At 45.5% G+C, this 26,999-nt stretch overlaps 1 protein-coding gene across 11 annotated transcripts in view; it reads left to right on the forward strand.

Moving 5' to 3' along the window:
• The first annotated feature begins 711 nt into the window (after positions 1–711).
• The window catches only part of MAGI2 (membrane associated guanylate kinase, WW and PDZ domain containing 2), a 652,499-nt gene continuing 626,211 nt past the window's right edge, over positions 712–26,999 (forward strand). For 3 of the 11 annotated variants that reach the window (XM_077338036.1, XM_077338043.1, XM_077338037.1), the window contains exon 1: positions 717–1,551. In XM_077338036.1, coding sequence (XP_077194151.1) covers positions 1,251–1,551 — 301 coding nt within the window. In that variant the 5' untranslated portion in view covers positions 717–1,250. Of the gene's footprint in view, positions 1,552–26,999 lie in introns of all 11 variants that reach the window. The other 8 variants (XM_077338044.1, XM_077338045.1, XM_077338039.1 and 5 more) reach the window with 6 other exon arrangements.

Raw genomic sequence — 26,999 nt, forward strand, 5'->3', positions numbered from 1 at the left:
AAGATCAAGAGGATGGAGAAGTGGATCAGATGAACCAGAAACAACAGACAGGGCAAGAGAGAGACAGAGAGGGAGAGACCATTCCCACTGGCCTCAGTGGTACAGAAATTAATGTAACTGTAACAGCAAGAATAGGCTTTTCGGTGGAGAAGGTTCCTGATGCCTTTTAAACCACTAAAAAGCATCGCTCACGAACTTGCTGTTAGTGAAGCGGGGTGTGTGTGGGGGGGTAGGGTTTGAAAACGCCGCATCATCGCGAATGCAGTGCCCTGGCGCGCGCCTCTTGAAAGTTGCCGTGGTGTGTGTGCCCCCCCCCCCTTCACGGGGCCCGGGGGAGTTCCCTGCAAATGACAAGGCGCTTCCCAGCCCACCCACGTGGTTTTTCTAGCCTTCGTTCCTCTGAACTCGACCGCCGAACCTGCCGCTCCACCTACGGGCGCCCCCCGGCCCCTGCCCCGCTTGCCAGCGCACCCAGGAAGGCTTCTCCCGGCGCCGCGATCGCCCGGCCGCTTTTGCGCAGCTGGAATTCGGGGAACAGGGAAGCGACACCGGGAGGGTGGGGAGGAGGGAACAAGGGCGGCAGGCCGGGAAGAAGGCACGTGCCTCCCCCCCCCCCCGAGCGGGCTAACTGGCGAGAGCGGCCCCCGAGGTGCGTGGCGGGGCGCCTCGGCAGCCGCGCGTCCTGTCCTGTCCTGTCCTCCCCTCTCCTCTCCTCTCCCCACCCACTGCTGGCTGCTCTCCGCCTTCGCTTCAGCGCCACTGCTGCTTTTTCCAGCCTCTCTCTCGGTCTTCACTACCGGGTCAGGCTCGGAGGGAAGCGAGTGCGTGAGGCAGACAGCCAGCTCCCCACCTCGCGCCCGCCTCCCGACACACACCCAGCCCGCCCTTCTCCTCCTCTCCTCCCTCCGCTTACTGTACAACTAGTACACACACACACACACACACACACGGAGCATCCTGGCGGCTGCCGCAGCTGCCATGGCCAGCGGCTCCCATCGCGCAGGCAGCTAGAGGAGCGGCGAGGGGAAACGGGCACGGGCCCCCTCCCGCCCTTCCTGCCTGCCTGCCTCCTCCCTTCCTCCCCTCGGTCCTGGCCCCCTCCCACGCCCCGCCTCGCTCCCGGTCCATCGTGTCCTCCAGTTCAGGCGACCGGGACGCGGAGCCGCCGCCGCCGCCGCCGCCGCCCTCCCTCTCCCGCCGCCCGCGGAGGCAACTCCAAGGACACCCGCGGCGGCCGCCCGGCCACGGCAATGTCCAAGGGCTTGAAGAAGAAAAGCCACTGGACGAGCCGGGTCCATGAGTGTGTCATAGCCCGCAACGGCGAGGGCCAGCTGGGCTTCGAGCTCAAGGGGGGAGCCGAGAACGGGCAGTTCCCCTACCTGGGGGAGGTCAAGGCCGGCCAGGTGGTCTACGAGAGCGGCGGCAAGTTGGTGCCCGAGGAGCTGCTCCTGGAGGTGAACGAGACCCCCGTGGCCGGGCTGACCATCCGCGATGTGCTGGCCGTGATCAAGCACTGCAAGGACCCCATCCGGCTCAAGTGCGTCAAGCAAGGTAAGCAGCGCCGCCCCAACTCCCCCGGCCTCTGCCCGCCGCATCCTGCCCAGCGGCTCCAGCGGGCGGGCGGGCAGGGGGCACAGCCCTGCCGAGGGGAGCTGCAGAAACTTTGGCCGGGCCCAGCTGGGACAGGGCGGGCAGGGCTTCAATCCAGGGCTCCCTCCTGTGCCGGGGTTGGCAGGGGTGTGTGTGTGTGAGAGAGAGAGAGAGGATGCCCCTGCCCAGGCCAGGCCAGCTGGACTGAGAAGGAAGACCTCCGCGTACTTAAAGAAGGGTCAGCCAGGGTGGCGTTCCTCTGTAAGCAGGCAGCCACAGTTCTAGATCCGGAGAGAAAGTGCCACTTGCTGGCAACAAACCTGCGTAGAATGGTGACTGTATGCCTGCAGTCCTTACCCAGGTGACCAGAGAGCGCGTCCCCTTGAGTTCCAGAGAACCTCCTTGGGGAGGGCGGCATACATGGAATCAGACTGCCTGGATTCCAGGGCAGATGGCAGGCTTGATCTTGGCACCAACCCTGATCCATTTATTTAGATATCAAGCGCTGGATGTGGAGAAGGGTGGAGTGGAGAACAGAGCTCCAAGAATCTTTTGGTTATTGTTGTTAGGAGAGCGTGGTATGCAAAGGAAGGAAGTGTGTGTGGGGGGAGTGTGGTTAAACATTATGATACAGCTCAAATAAAGTGTGTTCCCTGGAAAGCATCAGCAGCGTGACTAACTCTCCAGGGTAGTAGTAGTAGCCACGGTGGGGACCAGCTAGTGCTGAGAACCTGCATCATGCACCAGAGAGCTCTTCCCAATTGCTTTGGATCAGGGGTAGTCAAACAGCGGCCCTCCAGATGTCCATGGACTACAATTATCATGAGCCCATGCCAGCATTCACTGGCAGGGGCTCATGGGAATTGTAGTCCATGGACATCTGGAGGGCCGCTTTTTGACTACCCCCGCATAGTGGCTGTGATGTGGATCTTCAGGCTTTGGGAGGTGGGGTGAGGGTGAGTGGGCAGTGTTGAATTTAGGAGCGGAATTTCCCCCTGGATCTGCATAACAGGCTGGCTGTGTTTCATGCAAGCTTTGGTTGCTTGGAGATGCTGAGCTGCATCCTACTGTAAAGAAGATTTGTGGCACACCTTCAAGACTCAGTTATTAAGGCATAAGCTTTTATAGGGTGGAGGCCACTTCATCAGATGCATGACGTGGTAGGAGAGGATGAGGAACACAGCATTTAAAAGGCCACGAAATGCATCCTGAGACATTGCAGTGCAAGATAAGCACAGTGACACACAGTGGCTGTCAATAGTGTCAGGGAAGGTATATTCTCTTCTAATCTTAAAGGTGCTACAAGAGTTTTTGTTGTTTCTGCAACACAGCTACTTCAGCAACATTTGTTCCCACCTTCAAAATCAGTGGAGAGGTTTTTTAACTTTTGGCTGAAAATAACTTTCTTGAGTTATTGAAACAGGATTATTGGTTGCTAGAAAGTCAGGTTTAATCATAAGGAGAAATACTGGTAGAGGTATGGGAACATTGTGATGCTTACTTTGTATTTTTGTGACATTGTCTACAAGTGCTAAAGCAGTGTTGCCGTTGAAGGTTTGCAGTGGAAGTTTCTCCTACTCAGCAGGTATCAGTTGAAGAACCCAGCAGCTTCAAGAAAAGTCGTTAACAACTGAAAATCAATTTATCTCTGGTGTATAATTGGAAAACTGGCCTCAGGCCTTGGAGCCTAGACTAAGAGTAAAGAGAAACTTTTAAAAAGTTATTTTGTATTGGAACGAACATATACAGTGATAAAACTATAAAGCCTGACAATTGTTGAATGGAGTCCTTAAGGGGCATGGCTTTACCTGTGGATCCATGGTACCTGTGATGAGGTTGCTGAGAATTTGTTAAAACATCTTAATTTCCTGGGATCATGTTGAGGATTTCGGTGAATTTGAATGACAGATGACTGCCTTAGAAAATCAGGCTTCTATTATTTTTGTCGCTACATAAAAATGAAAGCATACAACTTATTTTAAAGTATGTTTACAACAAAGCATCAAATCGTAAATGTCTTAGATTGGATCACCTGTTCCCTGGGGAAACTGATGGTGCATTATTCTGTCCTTTGGCTGGATAAGTAACATGACTCAGCTTCCTTGTAGGAGGAAAGGCAAGTCCAGCTCATATATGTTGTATTCTGCTTCATTTCTGCTATCGTTATTAACATTTATATATTTTGTAGTTGCAGTACTTTTTAGCAATTTATTGCCACCTGTAACATTACAATGTCTTTGACATTGCATGGGTTTGTAGACATCACTTACAGTTTTTCTCATTGCTCATGTGACTGGGAACACTTGGACTGATGTAAGCTACTATCACAAGGAATTTCAATGCAAACATGCATTTTTGTGCATTTGAGTTAGAAAAGCCAAACAGCTAATCACCTGCCTTTGATGTTTCCCTCACTGGCAGATACCCTTCAATTAGAGCAGCAGTTCAACCACTCACAGATTGTGGCCTTCGGCAAGTCACAAATCCCTATAGAGCTGCCAGTTTTATTTTATTTTTTGCTGCTGTATTATTGTTTGGAAGGGCCTGCTGCTAACATGCATAAGAAGACACTACACCACAAGTTTCTGTTTGCACATATATGAAGAAGACCAGTAGGACAGTGAAGTGAGGTCATTAAGTAGTCGTGAAGGATGTTGCCCTCCTTGCCTGCCCACTTCTCTATCAGTCAGTCCTTCAGAGCTCTGCTTACATGTTTGCAGAGCAGAGCTTCCTCTCCCTAAGAAAGATGGCCTTTTCTAGTTAGGGAATGCTTTGCACCATGAATGCAGCCAGGGAGTACTGGACTGTTGAGGGGAAGGGCAGGCCAGGCAAGGAGAGAGAAGATGACAGAGGCTTCCACAGTAGATTATTCTTTACTAAATTCCACCTCAGGTTGTGTTTCCTGTCCTGGGCTCTTTTTGTCTGCTGCCCATAGCGCTGGCCTTGACATTGATGAGGTCATAACATTGCCATTTCTGCTTCCTGTCACATGACACTAGAGTTAATGCTTGCAGATCAGTGAGTCTCCTGCTGCTGTCTGGGAAGTAAATGTTGAAAGGTTTAGGATCTCTGCATTGTAAAGTATATTTACCACAGTATCTGGCTGTATTCTGTGCTGTCCATTATCTTGTGACTTTCCCAAAGAGAGTGAGATTCAGGATTACACTCCCTGGCTTGTATAGTTTATATATGATCAAATGAGCCTTTCAGAAATGTCATCTAATTCAGCCCTTATTCTCCTCCTTTTTTGACGTATGCAGGCTATGTAAAATTTATTCTCAGCTAAAATTAATTTTCTAAGTGGTATGCATAAAAAAGGTTAGTCAGTAAAACATTCTGTTTTTGTAATTATTTTTAAAGTTTAAGATGCTGAGTCAAAGTTAATGCTGTCACAATAGTTTCTCTATAAATTCATCAATGATCTTTCTCTAACTTCACTGTACAAAGTTACTAACTTTCACTGTACAAAGTTAACTAAAACAACATGACTTTGAATTAGCCAAGTAACTTTCATGGAGTTGTCTAACAGAGGGTTATTCCACTAAAAATGTGCAGGTATTGCTATTTGTAATATGATTATTAAGGTTCTTTGAATGTTCTTGATTCAATTGTCAGATTCACTACTGAGAGCCAACTTGGTATAGTGGTTAAGAGCAGTGGCTTCTAATCTTTGGACACTATGATTTCCTCCATTTTCAAAATAGCTATCAGACTACGTGGAGAATCATCATGTGAAAGCAGCTGTGATACATACAGTGGTACTGTGATACTTTCAACATGTTCTTGAGCTCTTTATTACCAGTGAATTCTTAGAAAACATACAGCCTGCTTCATAGAACATGACCGTTGCCAGATAATTTTGAGAGAATTTGCATGTTGCTGTGGCAATTTTTCTATATCACTTATACTCTGCCTCTTTCCCCAATGGGGACACAAATTGCCTTGCATCATTCTCCTATTTTCCATTTTATTTTCACAACAACAATGTGAGGTACATTGTGCTGGCCCAAAGCCACCCAGCAAACTTACATGGCAGAATGGGGGGTTTGAATCTGGGTCTCCCAGATTCTAGTTCAGTACTATAACCACTACACCTCACTGGCATGCATAATGTGAGATGAGGGGGCACAACTTTGCCAGTGTTGATTTTACTCTGAAAGTAATTGGGGAGGTGCATTATTTTGTTGGAAGTTTTAACACTTTTAAACATGAAAACAGCCAAATAATTAACATTTACATTTTGTTCTACCTACAGAGACTGAACAAGTTTCTTAAAAAGTTTTGATTAATTGCTACTGAGATTAAGATGTTTTTGTTTTCTTCGGTTTTCTTCATACATACATACATTTCCATAAATAACAGTTTATATCTTAATGGGTGGTGGGAAGAGCTGTTCGCTGAAGAAAAACCATAAATGTTATACATGACTACCTTAATAGGGTTTTTTTAATAGAATCGGTGGACTACCTGTTTTGGAAATTAGCCTGAATATTCCAGACAGAGTAGCATTTCTATACTATGGCTATTTATGGCATAATATTATAGCTTTTTGATGGCCTATTTCTCACTTCTATTATGTACGGGGCTAATTTCCAAACATGCCAACTGTTGCTGAGAATGTTTATTTTAATTGTAAAGCAGCTTTAGCCAATATCATAATGCCCCTGTATAAATCTATGGTGTGGCCTCGTGTGGAATACTGTGTGCACATCTGGTCACTGCACCTTCAAAAAGATATTATAGCATTGGAAATGGTGCAAAAAAAGAGGAACTAAAATTATTAAGGGGATGGTACACTGCTCCTATGAAAAAAGGTTAAAGAGGTTAAGGCTCTTTAGCTTGGAGAAATAACAAATGTGGGGTGACATGATAGAGGTTTAGAAAACTATTGATGGGATAGAGAAAGAAGTAGTACTTTTCTCCTTTTCTTATAATACAAGTACTCGTGGATACTCAATACAATTGTTTTTACATGTGGAATTTGCTGCTGCAAGAGATGGTGGCAGCTACAAGCATAGATAGCTTCAAGGGGGGATTAGATAAGCATATGGAGCAGAGGTCCACCAGTAGCTATTAGCCACAAGGTATAGGTTGAACTCTGAATATGGGGTAGTGATACTTTGGAGTCTTGATCCTTGAGGGGGCAAAGTAGGAGAATTTCTGAAGTTCTGGCATTTGGTGGACCTCCTGATGACACCTAGGTTTGGGCTACTATGTGACCCTGAATATTGGACTGGATTGACCATTGGCTGGACCACTTTCTTTTGGTTTACATATGAGGATGCACACCCAGGATTGAACCTAAGCCCTGGAGAAAATGGCGATTCTTGACTACATTGATTTTTGAATGTGAGCTCCACATCTGAAATTATTATTATTATATATTGTTGGGAGTTGTATCTTTTATGATTCTTATGCCACCAACCAGGTCTCATTGTAATACTGTATTATTATATGTGTGCATATAGCTTATTTGACCACTGATGAAGGCCTTCTGGGTTGAAATGCATTTGGTCTGTGGTCATACCATGCGCAACCATTGAGACTATACATGCAATAAGACTGTGTCTTATGTTTTAATCTTCTTCATGTGCAGTTAATAATATATATATTTGCTGCTCAACCTTAAGGTTCTTGACCCATTGGCCTGATCCAACATGGCTTCTCTTATGTTCCTTCAAGCTTAAAAATACTTAATACTTATGTTTGTTGGTCTTATTTTCCTTGTCTGGAATGCCCACTTAAGTGATTTTCGGAGTGGCAGCTCTGCCATGGTGCTCACATGCTCTGAATTGGCTGGTGCTTTTCTCCTCAGAGACTGATCCAGGGGTGGTCAAACTGCGGCCCTCCTCATGTCCATGGACTACAATTCCCATGAGTCCCTGCCAGCATTTGCTGGCAGGGGCTCATAGGAATTGTAGTCCATGGACATGGGGAGGGCCGCAGTTTAATTACCCCTCGGAAAACCCAATTTATGGCTAGAGAATTTGTTTTTGCTTGGTGTAGACTGCACCCATCTTTGATATAAGGATTTTTTCCCTCTATTGTACACTGAGAATGAAATTGATTAGGATTTTATATTATGCTTTCTTGCTATCAATACTTTTGTTTGTCTGAGATAGTTACAGTTTGATGAGGTAGCTTTTCCCCTTTTCCATTATGTCAGTTTCCTATTGGCCCCCTTCAAAAGTGAGATTATCAACATTTAAAAGAAATACATGGATGTAAATATCCAAGCCAAACAAGGATGTTGAATCATTTTCAAAAGACATCTCCAGGAAAGGGAAATCCACAACTGAAAGGCAGTCCCCATTCAGCCTCATGCACTGTTGCACAGAGAAGTGTCACTGAGTAAATGTTCTAGATAAAATCCCATATCATAAAACACATATAAGCACATGGTTATAACCCACTGATTCCAGCATGTGCATTTCAGCAAAGGTTAAAATCATGCCTGGTATTATTAATCCTAAGTACAGAAGAGTCATATAGTGGGTTCTGGGGGATGGATAGACCTTCAAAACTATTTGAGACTGGAGCAGCGGTTGGACACGGGCAGACGGAAGCACTAGAGTAAAACTGACAAACTAGCATTTTGGTTCATCTGTTCATTTCACAGCAAAGTTCAGATCTTTAGGGCCAGTTTAGAAGTTATTAGGGATGTGGTGGTGCTTCTGCTCACAGCTATTTATTGTCTATTTTGTAACAAGTATTATTTATTTATTTACTGTCCTCCCTAGTAGCGCAGGGTGGTGTCTAAAACAGTGTGCAGTGAGCCATCATTGCTATTTGCATCACACACCTCACATTCAGTTGCCAAGGATTTACAAGGGAAAGATGCATAGCACAATGACATGACAACATATGTTGTTCACATTGGGCATTATAAGGAAGAAAATATTGCAGTCATAGCATTGAGACCAATTATGTCTTATTATTTCACATTATAATCAGTTACTCTTAAATGAACATGTTAAAGCATCTTAAAATGTTTCCCAGGCTGTTTCCAGTAGACTACATACTGGAGACTGCAGGGATGTTTGTAAAGAATGCTAGACTAGCTGAAGAATGGTGCTTTAGAGCAGTGGTCCCCACCGGGGACCAGACAACGCTTGACAATTTTACTGAGGCCCGGGGGGGGGGTAATCTTTTGCCGAGGGATATCGCCGTCGCTGCCTGAGCCCCTGTTCTGCTTGCTTTCCGGCTGGCACTCCCCAATTCCCATCACCCACAGGGGGTCACTGCCAGCAGCAGCTGTGCAGTGCCACGCCAAGGGAGAGCCCCAGGGATGGCAGCCGCTGGAGAGCACCAAAGGTGAGCTGGTGGCAGAGTGGCAGGGCAGCCCCTGAGGCAGCAGCCGGGGAGGAGGACAAGGGGGAGCCGCGGCGCAGTACCGACTGATCCACGGACCGGTATCGGTCTATGGACTGGTACCGGTTCCCGGATCGGGGGTTGGGGACCACCTAGAGGAGATCAGTCCGGACTGCTCCTTAGAAGGCTAGATCCTGAAGATGAAACTGAAATACTTTGGTCATCTCATGAGAAGGAAGGACTCCCAGGAGAAGAGCCTAATGCTGGGAGCGATTGAGGGCAAAAGAAGAAGGGGACGACAGAGAATGAGGTGGCTGGATGGAGTCACTGAAGCAGTCGGTGTGAGCTTAAATGGACTCCGAGGAATGGTAGAGGACAGGAAGGCCTGGAGGATCATTGTCCATTCTGTTGCAATGGGTCAGACATGACTTCGCAACTAACAACAACAACAAATGCATTTTAAGTGCAGTCTTAGGACCGTGTCAATCTTTTTTGTAGTTGCATTGAACTGCCTGGAGTTCAATTTGTGATTAAGTGCAAATTCTCGTCCTTTTTGCAAGGACCTTACTTTGAGCCTGTGCATTTTATTCTTCCTGAAAGCCAGCTTGGTGAAGTGGGGCCTGTGATCTGGAGAGCCAGGTTTGATTCCCCACTCCTCCACATGCAGCCAGCTAGGTGACCTTGGGCTAGTCACAGTCCTGTTAGAAACTGTTCTCACACAGGTAGTTCTATAAAAGCTTTCTCAGCCTCATCTACATCAGAAGCTGTTTTTTGTTGGGAGCGGAAGGTAAGGTGATTGTAAGATAAGGTGATTTGAGACTCTTTCAGGTAGTAAAAAGTGGGGTATAAAAACTAACTCTTCTTCCTAAATTAAATTAAACTTTGTTTTTTTAGCCTGCACTTCCCTATGCCGCCCAGGACAGGTTACAATGAGTTTCAGTAATCAGATATAATACACAAGATAACAGTCATATATAAACAATTTTACTTTAAAACATTAAAAGACACTTATTTACAGTTAAAATTATATGAGTGTTCCATACTGAATCGATTCACTTGTCTAAGTACATCTTTGTAAGGTATCACGACATATCTTCTTTTAAGGAAGAGAGCATTAATGGGATCACTTAAGGCAGACTAATCATGCATTCTTTAGCATGTATTTTAAGGGGCAAAATGCACGCATACAAATGGTCTATTATTAGTCAATGTTGTAAAAAACTAATTAGCAGTCCCAAGTCTTTTCTTCCAAGCTTATAACACCAATAACCCCATCAGGCTGTAACTGGCTCCTTTGGGGGGAGGAGGGATTTTGAACCTATAATTAGCTTTGTAGGTGGGCCTTTTCCATCAACAGAGGGATGGGACGAAGGGTTAGACCCGTTCCCTCAACAGCTGTTCCTGGATCTTCAAAGCATCTGCCTGAAATGGCTGATTTCCATTTCTTCTGTTTGGCCCCTAATTTTCTAAATGTAAAATGTGTTATTGGACTATGAGAATTCTAATTAACCCCCCCCCCCAAAGCAAAACAAAAAACAAAAAACAAATCATGCATGACTGAGGTCAGCCCTAGAAAATTCTGGATACATTTGAGAATTACTGGTAGACTCAAAAACAGTGGAGAGGCAGGAGCAGATTGCTTGTGCTTCTCAGCAGTTTGTTGGGCTTCTCCTGCAGTCCCTTTTAAGTTTGAAGAGGTTGCAGAAGAGAGCCCCAAGATCTGCTGGGTTGGGAGGAACAGACTGTTGTTGTTGGTTCAGCTTGGGGCTGGCTTTTTTTACAGCTCCATGTAACCTGGGCTGCAGGAGAAGGCTGCCCCAGAAGAAGCTGTGATTTAGGTGACAATCTGTTAGCCATGGCATAGCAGATCCTGGGGCCAGCTTTTCATGTGGTTTCAACTGTATGATACTATCCATCCCAGCTAGTATCTATGTGCAGTGGGGAGAGGCTTCCTTGCTGGACACAAATTCTGAGGCCAGCTTCTTGTTCTCCTGCACATGGTTTAAACCACACTGCAGGAGAAGCCAATCCAATCCGAGGATGAGACTGGCTTTTTTTAAACTGTTATTTTTCTTCTTGTGTCCATTGAACCTGGAAAAAATTAGGATTTCTGAAAAATTTTAATACCATATTTTAATACCATACCAGTACTGGGATCTGGGATATTTCAGAAATACTCACCAATGTTTGGGTCCAATTTACCCAAACCTAAAAATAACAGTAAAAAATAAATTGCACACCCCTGTTTGCTTCTGGGCTCAACTCTAAGTTCTGGCATTGACATTTAAAGCCCTGTACAGGGTGGAACCGACATTCCTTAAGGACCATCTTCTCCTCTATTAACCTACCCAAATCTTTGAAGGCCTTGCTTCAGCTGCTCCTGCCATCTGAAGTTTTTTGTTTTTTATAATTTTATCAATCATGTTTGATGTATACAGTATTTTGGATAATCTGGGTATAATTGTGTGTTTGTGTAGATCTTTCTTGTCTTGACCATCTTTTGAACATAGAAGGACTATATTCCCTTGTGCTAGAACAGCGGGCTGTGTAAACCAGTTGTGACCTTCTTACAGAAGTGCAAACCCAAGAACTAGTATTAAATCTTCATAGTACAAAACTGTGTACTATGTACATAGCACAAAACTTGTACATACTAGTAGCTATTTTCCCTCCTCAGGGTTTTTTCTTAATCCAAGTTGTTACCTTTGGAGACGTTAACAGGGATTATGTATTTTGTTAAAGCATGGCTCATTGATGTATTGATCACTGATACCTTTTTTGAGAGTACGTTCTAGAAGAAACACTGCTGTAGCTTAGACGACTTAATAGTAGCACATTATTGATTGATTGATCGATTTTAAAATGTATACATCACTACCAGCTGGCTTGTGGAGGTTTACATTAACAATATAAATACCATTAAAGCCTGATACAGTTAATATAATCAAGACAATTTGATGGGGGTAACAGTCAATACCCAATTCTCCGCTGTGGAGCCTCAACTCTTGCATTTGTAGTGTCAGAATACATGAACCCAGGAGATGTTGCCCTGGGGGGGGGTACAGATTACAAAATGAAAGGAGGGACCCAATTTTACTTCCCCAGTCTCCAGCTCAACCTCAACCAAATGCCTGGCGGAAGAGCTCCATCTTGCAGGCCCTGCAGAGCCCGGAGAGCTCTGTCAGGGCTCTCAGATCTTCCAGGAGCTCATTCTACCAGGCAAGGGCCAAGGCCGAGATGGCCCTGGCTGAGGCCACGCACACTTCCCAGGGGCCCAGGACAACCAACAAATTTATACCTGCAGAGCAGAGAATCTTGTGGTCGGCATAAGGAGATAAGCAGTCCTGCAGATAGTTAGGACCCAGGCCATGTATAGCCTTAAAGGTCAAAACCTGGAACTTGATCTGGAAGCTAACCAGCAACCAATGCAGCTGCCACAGGATTGGCTGGACATGGTTCCTCCAAGATGACCTAGTGAGGACTCTCATAGCCACATTCTGTACCATTCCAATTTCAAGGTCCGAGTCAAGGGTAGGCCTGCTTAGACCAAATTGCAGAAGTCTAATCTGGAAGTGACCGTTGCATGGATCGCTGTGGCCAAGTGTTCTGGGGACAGGTAGGGCACTAGTAGCTGTGCTTCGGGCATGTGGAAGAACACACTTGGATTTTAGTAAAGCTTTTGATAAGGTTTCCCATGATGTCCTGATGGATAAATTGAAGGACTGCAATCTGGATTTTCAGATAGGTGGATAGGGAATTGGTTAGAGAACCGCACTCAAAGAGGTGTTGTCAATGGTGTTTCATCAGACTGGAGGGAGGTGAGTAGTGGGGTAACTCAGGGCTCGGTGCTCGGTCCGGTACTTTTTAACATATTTATTAATGATCTAGATGAGGGGGTGAAAGGACACAAGATGTCATAGTCCCATCATATACGGCACTGGTCAGACCACACCTGGAGTACTGTGTGTAGTTCTGGAGACCTCACTTCAAGAAGGATGTAGATAAAATTGAAAGGGTACAGAGGAGAGTGACGAGGATGATCTGGGGCCAAGGGACCAAGCCCTATGAAGATAGGTTGAGGGACTTGGGAATGTTCAGCCTGGAGAAAAGGTTGAGAGGGGACATGATAGCCCTCTTCAAGTATTTGAAAGGTTGTCACTTAGAGGAGGGCAGGATGCTGTTTCCGTTGGCTGCAGAGGAGAGGACGCGCAGTAATGGGCTTAAACTACAAGTACAACAATATAGACTAGATATCAGGGAAAAAAATTTCACAGTGTAGTTCAGCAGTGGAATAGGCTGCCTAAGGAGGTGGTGAGCTCCCCCTCACTGGCAGTCTTCAAGCAAAGGTTGGATACACACTTTTCTTGGATGCTTTAGGATGCTTAGGGCTGATCCTGCATTGAGCATGGGGTTGGACTAGATGGCCTGTGTGGCCCCTTCTAACAATATGATTCTATGATTCTAGCACCATTCTTTTCTTTCATTGCATCTGAGGAAGTGACTCATGAAAGCTCCTGCTGGAATACATGCTGTTAGTCAAGGTGCCACTGTACTTCTTTTTTGTTTTGATAGCCTCTCTCCTAGCTCAGTTATTCTCTCCATCAACCATTAGCAGCTTGTGGTTGCCCAGGAATTGAGTGATGGCAGCATTTTACTCATGCTTCCTTTCCCCTATTCAGTTCGCCATTAAATATTTTTTCATAGTTCTCCACCCAATCAGGTATTTTCCAACCCAGAACTGGCAATCCTAGTGTAAGTCCAGACTTTGACTGGCAAGGCTCAGTTTCAGGAGACACATAGAAAATTGCAGAAAGAGAAGTAGACATGCGTTTGCCCCTCACTGTAGAGTAGTCTCAACTAGCAGCCCATCAAATATTTCAAGTCAAGGAAAAACAAAATGTTAATGGAATTGTGTGGTAACTTGACTCTGGAGATCAAAAAGACAGTCAAATCACTGGGTGTTTTTGAATCCCTAACATCAACATTGGAGCTGATATGATGTTGCATTCTGCTCAACTCTAAAAAGAGAAGGATGTTAGAAATTGCACATGAGAAAGGTGTTTGTATGAGCAGTGTGGTTTAGGAGACTGCAAATGTTATGTCTGCGGCAGACCTCATTGTCTGGTAGACTTTCCTGTGTATTATGATCATTAGAGAGTGCGTAAGGAATATGTTTATGCTACCATTATTATATAGAGCTAAGTATTTATTATGTATAATACCATGATTGTGTTTTTGGAGGGATTTTGTTTCGTTTTCATGTCAAGCCATTGTGGGTGGCTTTGCTGAGGGTGAACAGAGGACCAGGGGAGAGAAGAAGTTGTTTAGTCTCTCTTTCCCAGTTTTGTTTCAGATAGTTTCCACCTGATTCTATTGCCAACATGTTAAACGTATAAGAATCCATACCTTTTACCCTTTAGGGAGAGAATTTTATTAATTAATTTATTTGTTTGTTTGTTCAATTTATTGCCCACCGCTCCCCGAAGGCCCACAGTGGTTTACTATAATCTGTTAAAATCCCAATAAAACCCCATAAAACAGAAAACAATCCCCTTACATAAGATCATACACAATAAAAATATCAAAATATCAGACCTGGTGGTAAAAGTTGTCCCAAATTTATAACAATCTCCTAATACTATCTTAAGGTGGAGGGGAAGGAGGAAGGGGGCGCAGATGGAATTAGCTACTGCTGCTTCTATGGGAGGGGTCCTGATCTACCTGACTGCCTGGCCTCATCCATAGACCTGGTGGAAGAGCTCTCTTTTGCAGGCCCTGCGGAATTATGAAAGCTCTTGCAGGGCCCACAGCTCCTCTGGGAGTTCATTCCACCAGGTCGGGGCCAGGACCAAAAAGGCCCTGGTCCTGGTAGAGGCCAGGCATTCTCAGGTAAGATGGACAGACACCTTGTCAATAGGGGTGCCAGTTCTGGGCTGGGAAATACCTAGAGATCTCAGGGGTGGAGCCTGGGGAGGGTGGGGTTTGGGGAGGGGAGGGACCCTTGCAGGGTACAGTGCCGTAGAATCCATTCTTCAAAGTGGCTGTTTTCTACAAGGAACTGATCTGGGTTATCCAGAGATCACCTGGAATCGCAGGAGATCTCCAGGTACCTATCTGTGCCTATCTGTGAAGGAAAGGGAAGTGACCCAATTCATCTCCCCCAGTTGAAGTAACCTGCATTGACTTTTTTTGTTAAGTGAAAACTGACTGATAGGGGAATCACAGAACTACATGCCTCTTATAATTCATTGGGAAAAGAATGTCAGCAGGCTGTGAATAAGGCCTACTGAAAACATTGCAATAATTCTTATTGACAGGAAGATCTGAGTACTTTCATAGTGCTGCATTTGCATGTCTCAGGTGTAGTTTCTTGAGCAAAATCTTACACCTGGGTGCCACCTAAGAATGCATCTATTTCTAGAGAAGAAACAAACAGCAACTGCTCAATAGTACACAGCAGAGTGTCCTAAAAGTTCAGGACCTACAAACAAAGAACACCCTTTCCCTTTAAAGCTACCAGGGGATTTGGGTTCGGCAGAGTGTAATTATCTAACTAATTATCTGCAAAGCCATCACATTAGCCCTCGTTTAAATCCTCCTTTACATTCATCTCTGCTGTGTCCTACCTTGTTAACAACTAGCCAGTAGATGTGCTGTGACTTCTGTGGCACTAAGCAGAACTGTTTCACTGCTTCTTCTTCAGATATATAGACTACGGCTATTGTGTTTGCCTAAAAGTGGGTATGCAACAGCAAATGGCAACCCAAATGTACTGTACTTTGCGTTATACTGACCCTATGGAAAAACTGCATGGGTTATACTGGATTGCTGGCTTCTGGCTGTAATCATGTCACTGGGCACCCCGAGGAAATTTCTTGAGAGCCTAGCATGGGAGTAGAAATAGATGACCACCCTGCATGATTGCTGCTCTTAAAAAGTCCATCGTGGTCTAGGTCTTGAAGAGTGTTTTGGTGAGTTGAAACAAAGCCTGTCACTTTATCATCACCAACTACAATAGTGTGAGAGTGGTTTCCTATACCGCAGTCTGTAGCTACTGGGAGGTATATGTAGATCAAGAAATCATGCAGGCAGAGTGAATCAGGAGGGATACCCCCCATGCACCCCCCCATGCATTCTCCCCCCCCCCACTATTCCAGACAGAAGCTGGTTGGATGGGAACAATCTATGGCATTTTCCTTTGCTCAGTAGTGGTGAAATTCAAATGCCACAAAGTAAGGTGACTCTCCCTCAAAGGCGTGTAAGCAATGGGAAATTGAAAGGAGCACTGGTGTTAGAAAATGCATAGGGTTTTGAAAGCAAGAGCTGAGGTAGTTTGCCATTGCCTGCTTCTGTGCACCAACCCCAGATTCCTTGTATTAATCAAACTGACCCTACTTAGTTTCTGAGATCAGGCTAGCCTGGGCCATCCAGGTCATGGTTGGGGTGGTGCTGCTGAAATAGGTCTTGTACTCTATTGTGCATGTGCAGAAATGCGAGATGGGACACAGTCAAGTTGATTTAAGGCCAGGGCTTGTAGCAATGTCTTTTTGTGAGGTTCTGCTTGCACAGCAGCCGCATTGCATTAGCGGAATGTTATGTGGGATCCAACCCTTTGTTTTAAAACCAAATATTAAAGTTACATGTGAATGGAAAATCACTGCACTTTGAAAAAAGATTTTTCCGGAAACAGTTCTGGCCAAACGAGAGTACAGTACTGTGTGCCTTTCCACATAGTTTCTGCGTGCTGCTTGCTGGCCTGCATCCATGGATACCTCTCTAAAGATAGTACTGTAGCTTTACCTTGTTTTTGAAAGTCTCCTGCTATGTTCTAACACTCATGTAGTATATTGCTTCCCCTCCCCTGACTGGCTTCTGGACAACTTTTCCCATCATCTTGTCTTTTTGTCTGTGTATAATTTCTTCTAATATGCCAGTGCAAAGAGGCACTTTATTGGAACCATGCCAGACATTTCTGGGATGTAGTACAGTTGGTGTTGCTAACCTCCAGGTAGCACCTGGAGTTCTCTCAGAATCACAACTGAGCAGCAAGAGGCCGCTTGGAATCTAAGACCTTTACTATAATCATTTACATTATTTGTTAGATAATTTTCCTCCTCTTCCAGTTTTTTAAATGTTATATTTATACTAGGGGCAAAGCCCATTGCATTCAGGAATGCTAGTAGCCGGCCAGGCATTTTCCCATCTTCGCCAAGCTCAGCTACTAGCGCCCTACCTGTCCCCCGAACACCTGGCCACTGTGATCCATGCAACGATCACCACCAGATTAGATTTCTGTAACTTGCTCTACACGGGCCTACCCCTGTCTCTGATCCGGAAACTCCAGCTAGTACAAAATACAGCTGCTAGGGTCCTCACCGGCACACCTTGGAGGGCCCACACCCAGCCTGTGCTGAGGCAGCTGCACTGGTTACCAATTGCTGTCCGGATCCGTTTCAAGGTTCTGGTTCTAACCTTTAAGTCTTTACGCGGGCTGGGACCCACATACCTGAGGGACCGCCTAGTGCCCTATGCCCCCTGCAGGGCTCTGCGCTCTGCGAGTGAGAATCTTCTGGTCGTTCCCGGTCCTAGGGAAGCACGCCTAGCCTCGACCACGGCCAGGGCCTTTTCGGTCCTGGCCCCCACCTGGAGGAATGAGTTCCCGGGAGAGCTGCGGGCCCTGCGGGACCTTTCAACATTCCGCAGGGCCTGCAAGACGGAGCTCTTCTGCCAGGTCTATGGTTGAGGCTGGGGCTGCTGTGGTACATCGACTGCTCTCCCCCCGGGCTTCTTCTTGAACATCGTTGACCTCCTTCTCCTCCACCCCCCCTTTTTTAGGAAGGGGGTAGGAAGGGGATCTTATTATTGTGCCGCCATGTTGTGACATTTTAAAGTCTTTTAATGGGAGTTTTAATGGGGTTTTTAAGACACTGTAACCCACAACGAGCCATTTGGGAGTGGCAGGAAATAAATCGTAATAATAATAATAATAATAATAATAATAATAATAATAATAATAATAATAATAATAATAGTGGATGGCCTCTCCTTCCCCCAGGACCTGGAAAGGCTGCAGCTTGGAGGCTCCCAGGAAGGGAACTCACTGGTAGGGGCAGTTCTAACATAGCAGGGATCTGTAGCCTCTGAGCCTTGAAGGGAAGTGGGAGGAGGAGGGGTGGTCAGGGGTGGGGGATGGAAGGCGATTGGCTGGCCACTGGAGAGACACGCAAGCCAGTTGGAGGAGGAGGCACTCAGGGGCGGGACAGCTGTCCTGAGTGGGTGTTAAGCTCTGAGTGGCACTTAAGCCATGAGACCAACTCCTTCTTCTAGGCCTTACCAGAAATATTAAGCGGAACAGAAGAATTTCCCCCCTGTCCACTATCTGTCCTTCCTATCCTTTCATCTTATCTGAGCTATGATAAAGAAATACAAGCTGCAGGATGCATACACGAGATCATATTCTCACAAAAAAAAAATCATTCCAATTAGCTATGATACGAAGGTCAGAATTCTACAAATAAGAATCCAAGCTTGCCTTTACAAAGAAGTTAAACTATTCTTAGCCACATTGTGTTGTCATCCTCAATGCAACACTTCTGTGAACTATCGTTTGGGGTGTAGGTGTTCTGAAAGTGGCCTTGTCTGTACACCAGCAGTGATGCTTCTTATTGGAAAGGGGCATAGCAGTGACATAACAAACAACCTTTTCTCTAAGGGTTGCAAAGACTTCATTGCAGCATATTGTTTGTCATAGCTTCAGGCCTCAGAAAAGAAAGGAGATTATTCTCTGCAATTCCATTTTGCTCGTATAGTCTGACCTTTCTGGGCTAGAGTTATCATTGTTGTCATTTGCCTTTAGGAGTCATACCTCAGTAGTACAATGCATGCATCCAAGGTTTGGTCCCAGATAATCTTATACAGAAAATGTGATTCATACTTCTGACAACATACTGAAGGTTCCAAAGACTCCTATTGGTGGAATCTCCCCTCCCCTAGGGCCAACCGCTGCTCTTGCTCAGGATTCTGCATACCCCTCCTCCCTTCCATGCTGGTCAGAACATATCTTAAGAAGGGGGTACAGTGAATGCGTTACATGTATTTTCTACAGTCGAGAGAATAAAGATCCTTGTTATTTTAATTATTGGAACTAAGTATTTCTGTGGACAGTAATCTTTTGTATTGGAAGACCACGGATCTTTTGTATTGGAAGACCAAGAGCAGATTTATGCATGCATGCGCACACATACACAAATTCGGTGTTTCTCGCCCATTACTTGATATAAAGGCATAAACCTGCTTTCTTCCATATTGTGTTATGTAGTCTTACAGCACCAAATGGATGTAGTGTGACAACAAGACTCAGCAGATTCCTATCCATGATATCTAAAGAGAGCCTACACTTTCAGAGGCAGTAACCCTCTGATCAACAGTGCGAGGCGGCAATATTAGGAGAAGATCTTGGACTTTGGTGCCCTGTATGTTGGCCTTCTCAGGCAACTGGTTGGCTGTTATGGGAAACAGCATCCTGAATGAGATGATCTGATCTAGCAGGAAACTTTTGGAATTCTTTGTGGTCTCATGACCTCTTTGGTGAATAGGGTTGCTGGCGCTGAGTTGGAAAGTACCTAGAGATCTTGGGGGTAGAGCCTGGGGAGGGGCTTCAGTGGGGTATCTTAGCACAAGCCCGTGGCGCCATGGGCGCCGCGGACTAAATAAAACAGTAAGCCCTTAGAAGGCGGGCTGTGTCCGGGATGAGGAAGGGTGCCGATTGGCCCCTTCCTCCGGACAAACTATGATTCCCCGCCGGAGCAACTGTGAGCCGCGCACAGCGCGGCTCGCAGTTGCTCCTTGGCCGGTGGCCTGATGCCGTGGGAGGCGCAAAGCGCCTCCTGCCGTGTCAGGCCGCCGGCCAGGGAGCCCCAGCCAGCTGCGCTATGCGCGGCTGGCGGGGACTCCCGTCCCTAGCGACAATGGAGCTCCGAAATACAAGCGCCCACAATCAAAGATGGCCGCCGAGGACCCGCCTAGGAGCCAAGGACGCCCCGCCGCCGCCGCCTGCCTTCGACAACGCCTCCTATATAAGGTGCACTTCCTTCCTTCCCGCCCGCTGCCCTGTCCTTCCCTCTGCTCCCACATTCTAGCGCCCATTGTATTTGGGTTATAATGGGCTCTTTTCCTAGTAATGCCATAAATTGGCCATTTTCTTCAGGTGAACTGATTTCTGTCAACCGGAGATTAGTTGTGATAGCAAGAGATCTCCAGCCACCACATGGAGGTTGGCACCTTTAATGGCGAAGGTATCATTTGGGCTCTTGTCTATCTGAGGGTTTCCTTCTATTAGCTATGGCCACTTGTATTTTAAGTGTAATGCCTTGAGTTCTAATGATAAAGGTGGACTATACCACTGGGTGGCACTGTCTGGCTCTACGCTCTGCTGTTGGGGTCTGTCTGCCCCTTGGAATCCACAGGCAGCTGGCCAATCTGGAGGCAGCCAGCTTTGCTGGGTGCCTCTGGATTGGGATGGCCCCTAGAGCGCCCGCCTCCCCAGCGGCCCAATCTGGATGCACCCAGCAAAGCTGGCTGGTTCTGGATAGGGATCACCCCTACAGTGGCCGCGTCTCCCAGCCGCGTGGCGCTGCTTGCCAAGCCTCCCTGCCACGCACCTCCTGGCCACCGAGGCCTCTGCTTGGCCGACTCGCCTCCTTCCAGGCTATGGGTTGCCGCGTGATCCTCCGCCCCCGCCACAGAGCCACCCGCTCCACACACACCTTCTCGCCGGCGACACCCTGTGGCCCAGTGCCCGCATGCCATGGGGCCTCCACCCTGACAGAGCCCTTCCTGCCTACAGAGCCGTGCTGCCCTCTGCCCACCTGCCGGCGGACTAGGCCCTCCCGATGGCTCTCGCCGCCAGCGCCATGCTCCCTGGCTGCTCACTGCGCAGCAAGGATGCACCCGACTGCCCAGCTACTGCCCCCTCTGCCGGCCACCAGCCCTCTGTGTACCAGCCGCCGCACACCTACCTTCCCGCTGGCCTGGCCGCCAACAATCTAGCCACTGCTCTCACCTCCAGTATGTCCCCCCTGCTTAGCCTGCTCTACCTGTTGTTGCCCGTTAGCGCCCATTGCATTCCTGAATGCTATGGGCTTTTTGGCTAGTAAAGTAAATAAATAATATAATCATACATTAGCATAGTGTTCTTTTCAAATATTTTTATCTGTGGGAATTGAAGTTTTGTATGTGATCACTTTGTAATTAATGTGTGCATTTTTGGTGTAAAGAATACCTCATAAACGTCTTCATCCTCATGCCAGTCTGAAATTCGTAACTACCAGACTAGGAACAGATGTGTAGAGAACAGTTTCCCCAGATAAAACACTGGTTTCCATCAGGTTCAAATTCAGCATCAAACCAGACTGGCTTTCTGAGTTGAGATTGTCTTAATCTACTATTTTTAAACTTTTTTTTTTTGCACTTGATAGAGCAGCAGAAATCCCCATACTTTAGGAAAGCTGTGGCACAATGTGCTAATTATAGAATCAGGCTCAATTAGCAAAGAGAAGGTGGTAGAAAGAGAGCGAGTGTGTGTGTGTGTGGCGCGGGGGGATGCACAACTCAGTGTGAAACAAGTTTGAATTATTTCTTCCCATTGCCTGGAGGGATATCTTCTATTTACCTGCAGTTCTGAGTAGTGTGTTGCTGTAGTAGTGTAACTATATCGTGCTGAAATGTTATTTCTTTCCAAGCCTCACATCCTCCAACTTTATAAAAATCTGTTGGTTGTTACATATCACATTCAAGAAGAACAGCACAAGAAAAAAAATCTGATAGGAGCATATCTCCAGTTTTTATTTACCTAGAGAAGTGATAGTGTGAAGTCACAGTTGCATTCCAGTATTTGATTTGAGCAAGACATTAAAAATCTGAAGTGTACAGGTATTTTTAGGAGTTTGAACTCAAAGTTAAGACTGAGATTGATTGAGGCAGGCTGGCTAAGAAGAATGTCTCTCTATAGCTTACTAGTAGTGCAAGCCTAAACAAAAGTTATACCTTGGATATCAATAGCTTTAGAAGGGTATAACTCTGTTTTAGACTGCATTGTTCACCCCTTATCCTGAGAAATTAGGAGGATGGGTAGAACTCACAAGGGCCACCAACATGGCTAATAAAGCATGCATTATGAAAGCACATTTTAAAACAAGCCCATCTCTCAAGAAAACCCACATCAAAACAATTAAAAGAGCTAAAACACACAGATATAAAAACAGGAATTATAATATTGATTAGGAAGGACGGATCACAGTGAGATTGCCAAATGAGACAAAAAAAGTCTTCAACTGGTGAAAGAGCAACAGAATGGGAGAGACAAATCTCAGAAGGCAGGAGTACCTGAAAGGCCTCCAAAGATTTCCACGGTGGTTGGTAAATTTCTAAAGGAATAGGACGGTGGTCCTTCAGATGATTGTCATCTGCATATTGGTGTCAATCTAGCCCAAATTTCTGGATGACTTCACTGTGGTTTTATGTAGATGTAAAAGAGCATAGGTAACAGACTGGGACTGTGTGGGACTCCATTAACCAAAAGGCAGTCCCTTAGCACCAACTTCTGAAACCTCCTGTCCACGAAAGACGAGAACCACTGAAAACACTGCCTCCTAATCCCAATTGGTGATCCAGAAGGATATGATGGCATCAAAAGCTGAATCAACAGAATCAAACTACTTCTGTTTATCTCCTGGCAGATGTCATCCCCCCAAGATGACCAAGTTACATAACCAGGCCTAATCCCAATCTGGAAGTGGTGAAACAAAACCTGCCTCATCCAGGAATGTTGTCCAGTTGATGACTGTTGTCCAGTAACCACCCATTCAATCACCCTGCTCAAGAATGGAACATTTGAGACTGGTCTATGTTATTGAAATCTCCTAGGTCCAGGGCAGGCTGAAGAAATTTAAAAGCATCCAACTAGCTGGCATCCTAGCGCCATCTGACCCACCACTACATCTCCCCCTACTGCATTGTGGCAACATCTTTCTCTACATTATATTCCTGCAAACACATCTATTCAACCAGCTGGCAAAGAAACCAACAAACAACAGAAATAAAGACACACCCATACTTAATATTAGCCATACAAAAATTAAGGTTACCAGCCCCCCCCCCCCCACTGGTCGGGGATGGGGGTATGATTGTTAGATCTAGGTTGGGAAACTCTGGGAGATTTGGGAAGGGAACCTGGGAAGTCAGGAACCTCAGTGGGGCACAATGCCATAGAATCAACCCTCCAAAGCCTCTATTTTCTCCAGGGGAACTGATCTCTGTAGAAGAAGAAAAGCTGTTTTTTTTCTGTACCACCCCCCTTTTTACTACACGAAGGATTCTCAAAGCGACTAAAATTCACCTACCCTTCCTCTCCCTACAATGGACACCTTGTAAGGTAGGAGAGGCTGAGAGAGCTATGAGAGAACTGTGACTGACCCAAGGTTACCCAGCTGGGTGCATATGGAGGATTGTGGAATCAAACCCAGTTCTCCATATTAGAGGCTCATTTATTGAGCATTTAACCACTACACCAAGCTATAGTCTGGAGGTGAGCTGTAATTCTGACCCCATCTAAAGGCTGGAATCCTTAACAAAATTCCAAACCATTTGCTCAGATCTAGAAAAACCTAAAAGAGATACAAATCCAAACCTGCCTCTTACCTGCATCTGAATAAGACACACACCAAACCCAACTCCCACCTGGTTACACCCCCCCCCCCAATGACATAGCTTCACCCTTCTTCGGCCCAGAACTACACACCAGAGATCTCAGTCTTCTCTTTGAGTGGCTCTCCTTGCCTTTGTATATCAAATCTGAGTCAAGTAGCTCTGCTTCATCACATCTTCCTGTTACATCCAGGATATTGGAACTTCCAGAGAGCTGAGCCACAGGCTGTGAGACCAGAAGGCTAAGAGCTATTTAGCTTTTTCATTTGGTTCACACCAGGGCTTGCACGGCAGGCAAGAGCCCCATCTAAATGGAGTGCCTGCAGGTAAAAGACCCAGTTCCTCAGCAGTGATGGTTGGTGAGCAGCAGATGTCTCCACTCTGGCTAACAAGATCAGAGACTGCTCATTGCTTGTAGCCAATCCTTATGCCCTTTCACTCAAACTTGCCTAACTACCCTCTTTCCTATAACACAGATCACATGGCTTTTGTCTCAAAATGATCTTTATAGGTGGTCCAAAGGGACACTTCCTCCCTTCATCAGTAAAAAAGATGGTTGGGTCCACCCAGTATTTACAAGTAAGTAAATAATTGACAGTTTTTCCAGATGGACAAACAAGTATATCTTCAGTCCCAATGAAAAAACAATTAAGTGGCAGGGTGGGTGGGAAGGTTGCAGATCATGTAAGGCTCAACATATCAAGTATGATTTGAAATATTTTATTGCTTGAAAACATTATGGTCCGTCAATATGGGTTCACAAGCAGAGCATGAAAATTGAGCTTTTCTTTTCTTTTGGTTTTCTCTAGTATTGGTATTTAAAATAATACTGTCTCTTTACATGGAGGCTCCATTAAGCTATGATGGCATTTTTTTCTTTTGCTGTTTGTGTACTAAGTATATTTGCATTGCTCGAATTGTGTATATCTATGTACTTCTGTTTGCTCTGTCTTTCTCTAAAATTTAGTATGGTTATCTATGTATTCTTTGAAAATTCCAGAATGGAATTGTCCTTGAATGTAATTATGAAAATGGAGGTGAGAGTTCTGACTATGTGGACTAAGACATTCTAAATTTTACTGTGTCTTTGTTGTTGTGCAGCATATCCAAATGCTTTAATACTGAAAAAGATTAAGTAGAGGCATTTAATTTTCATCCCAGGAGACTTGTAAAAATGGATGAGATGCCAGAGAAAAGTGAGGGATGTTGGAAGTATCTATATTTATAATTGAGTGTTCGTACTACCCGACAGTGTGCCAAGCCTCTGATTGATCCTCACTGGGGGCATTCCCCCACTGAGGGCCAGTCAGAGGCACTTTTCTGTTACCATCCTTTTCCTTCTCTATGCCACTTCCCGGCACTTGCCATGGGGAGAAACAGCCAGCAGCAGGTCAGCTGGGAGAATGGAGAAGGCCATCTGAGCATGCGCCACCGCGAGTGAACTGTGCTGGCCACCAGGAAACTGCGGGAGGCCATACAGGCCCATTCCACCGCATCCACATTGCTCTCCTAGTCCTTGTGGATGCTGGGAAAGCAAGGATGCACTCCTCTGTGAGCACACTACACTTCTTGGCCACTGGCAGACTGGGGAACGGTCAACTGGGCCCACTCCACTGTGGAAAAATTGTGGAAGGCCGTACGGGCCTACTGTGCTCCCTGACCTCCCGGCCACCAGGAGACCAGGAAAGGCCATCCAGGCCGACAGTTCCGCAACAGCCCAGGCAGGCTGCCTTACTGACTGGCCCGCCCTCCTCTGGGGGATCTCTTCCACCCTCCCTCTACCTTTCTACAGCCCATTTTAAAAACTGGAGAGTAGATAAATTAAGATACTTTGATTATAAGTTGTATTTCTTAAGTAAGCATTTCTAATTTTGATTTTTCTCCCTAATTTTGAAAGTTCCCCCTCCCTTCTCTGTGTTGGTAATTCCTTTGGTCGGTTTGTTTTTTGAAACTCAGTTTAACCTGTATGATAATTTTCTGGATTCAAGTCTTGTATGTAGTTTAATATTAATAGTAAAATCAGTTAGAACAAACAGCTGTAACTCTTAAGAAAACAAATTAAATAGTTGATTTCATTCTTTCATGCAAGTTGCAAGAAAAATGCATCATTTCAGTTTGACCTCACCAGGGCTAGAATAACAAGAGCAGAACTATTTTTAAAAGAGATCTTAGGTGTGTTCTTTTTTGAAAGGGATACTGTCAAACTGTTGACTCCAGATTAGACATATATACTAGCAGTTGTGGTAAACGATTGTTCATGGACCTTCTAGCCTAAGGCTGATGTTTTTTAATAATGTGCTCTGGGAACAAGGCAGTGTAATTATTTAGTTTTCCAAACAAAATAAGCCATGAACTCATGTCCCAGTCTCATTAAACAACCGTTGTCTGCTGGGGTAGTATGAGTGAAGGCTTTGATTTGCCAGTTTTGAGTAAGTTGTTACAGTTCACTTGGTTGTTTCATTTACTGAACAAATGCAAGATCTAAACCACAGGACCCATGGGATTCAGACAGATTCAGCTAGGTAGAAATTTTAACTTCCAGTTTGGAAATGGAAATTCTCACTTCTTGGAAGTAAATGGAGATTTCTGGGCAGGCTGTGAAGTTCAGATGTAATGTAAAAGCTTGAGTTAATGAAATGAACCATAGTTAACTGATTGTCTGAATGCAGGTGACCATGGCGTGGTTAATTAGGGTTTTAGAGGTCTTTGAGGCCATCTGGTCAAATAATCACAATTAGTCTCAACCATGAATTTGCATTATATAAGATCATGCTGTCCTGTTTTTTCCCTGCCATACATTTATTGCTGGTGTGCCATTCCTGACCTGCCTACAGAAATCACCTGGCACGAGTAGTTTACAGCTACTTCTGGCTCTCAGGTGGCCTCTTTGTACCCTTAGCTCTTCATTTGCCTAGTGATAATGCCTATCTAAACTCCCACCTTTGCCCTTTCAAAGTCCTTGCAATATATAACATGCCACTTTAGGGTTGTTAACTTCCAGATGGTGGCTGGGCATCTCCTGGGATTACAATTGATCTCAGAACAACAGATCAATTCACCTGAGGAAAATGGACACTTTGGAAGGTGGACTCTATATCATTATACCCCATTGGAGGCCCTCCCCTCCCCAAATCCCACCATCCCCAGGTTCTACCCACAAAATCTCCAGGTCTTTCCTAACCTAGAGATGGCAACTTTATCCTTCCATGCCTAGCAAGGATCAAAAAGTAGAATCATTGAAGCACTGGCAATCTTAACAGCTTGTGTTTCAGCAAGAAAGTGATTTACACTGGCAACTTGTTTATATTTACTGAAAAAGGAACTAGAGGTAGAGGTAAAGCAAACAGGCTACTACTCTGCCTTCACCCCCACTCTAAGGTACCTGCTGGAGTTAA

The sequence above is a fragment of the Paroedura picta genome, chromosome 5 (assembly GCF_049243985.1).
Source record: "Paroedura picta isolate Pp20150507F chromosome 5, Ppicta_v3.0, whole genome shotgun sequence".
NCBI lineage: Eukaryota > Metazoa > Chordata > Lepidosauria > Squamata > Gekkonidae > Paroedura > Paroedura picta.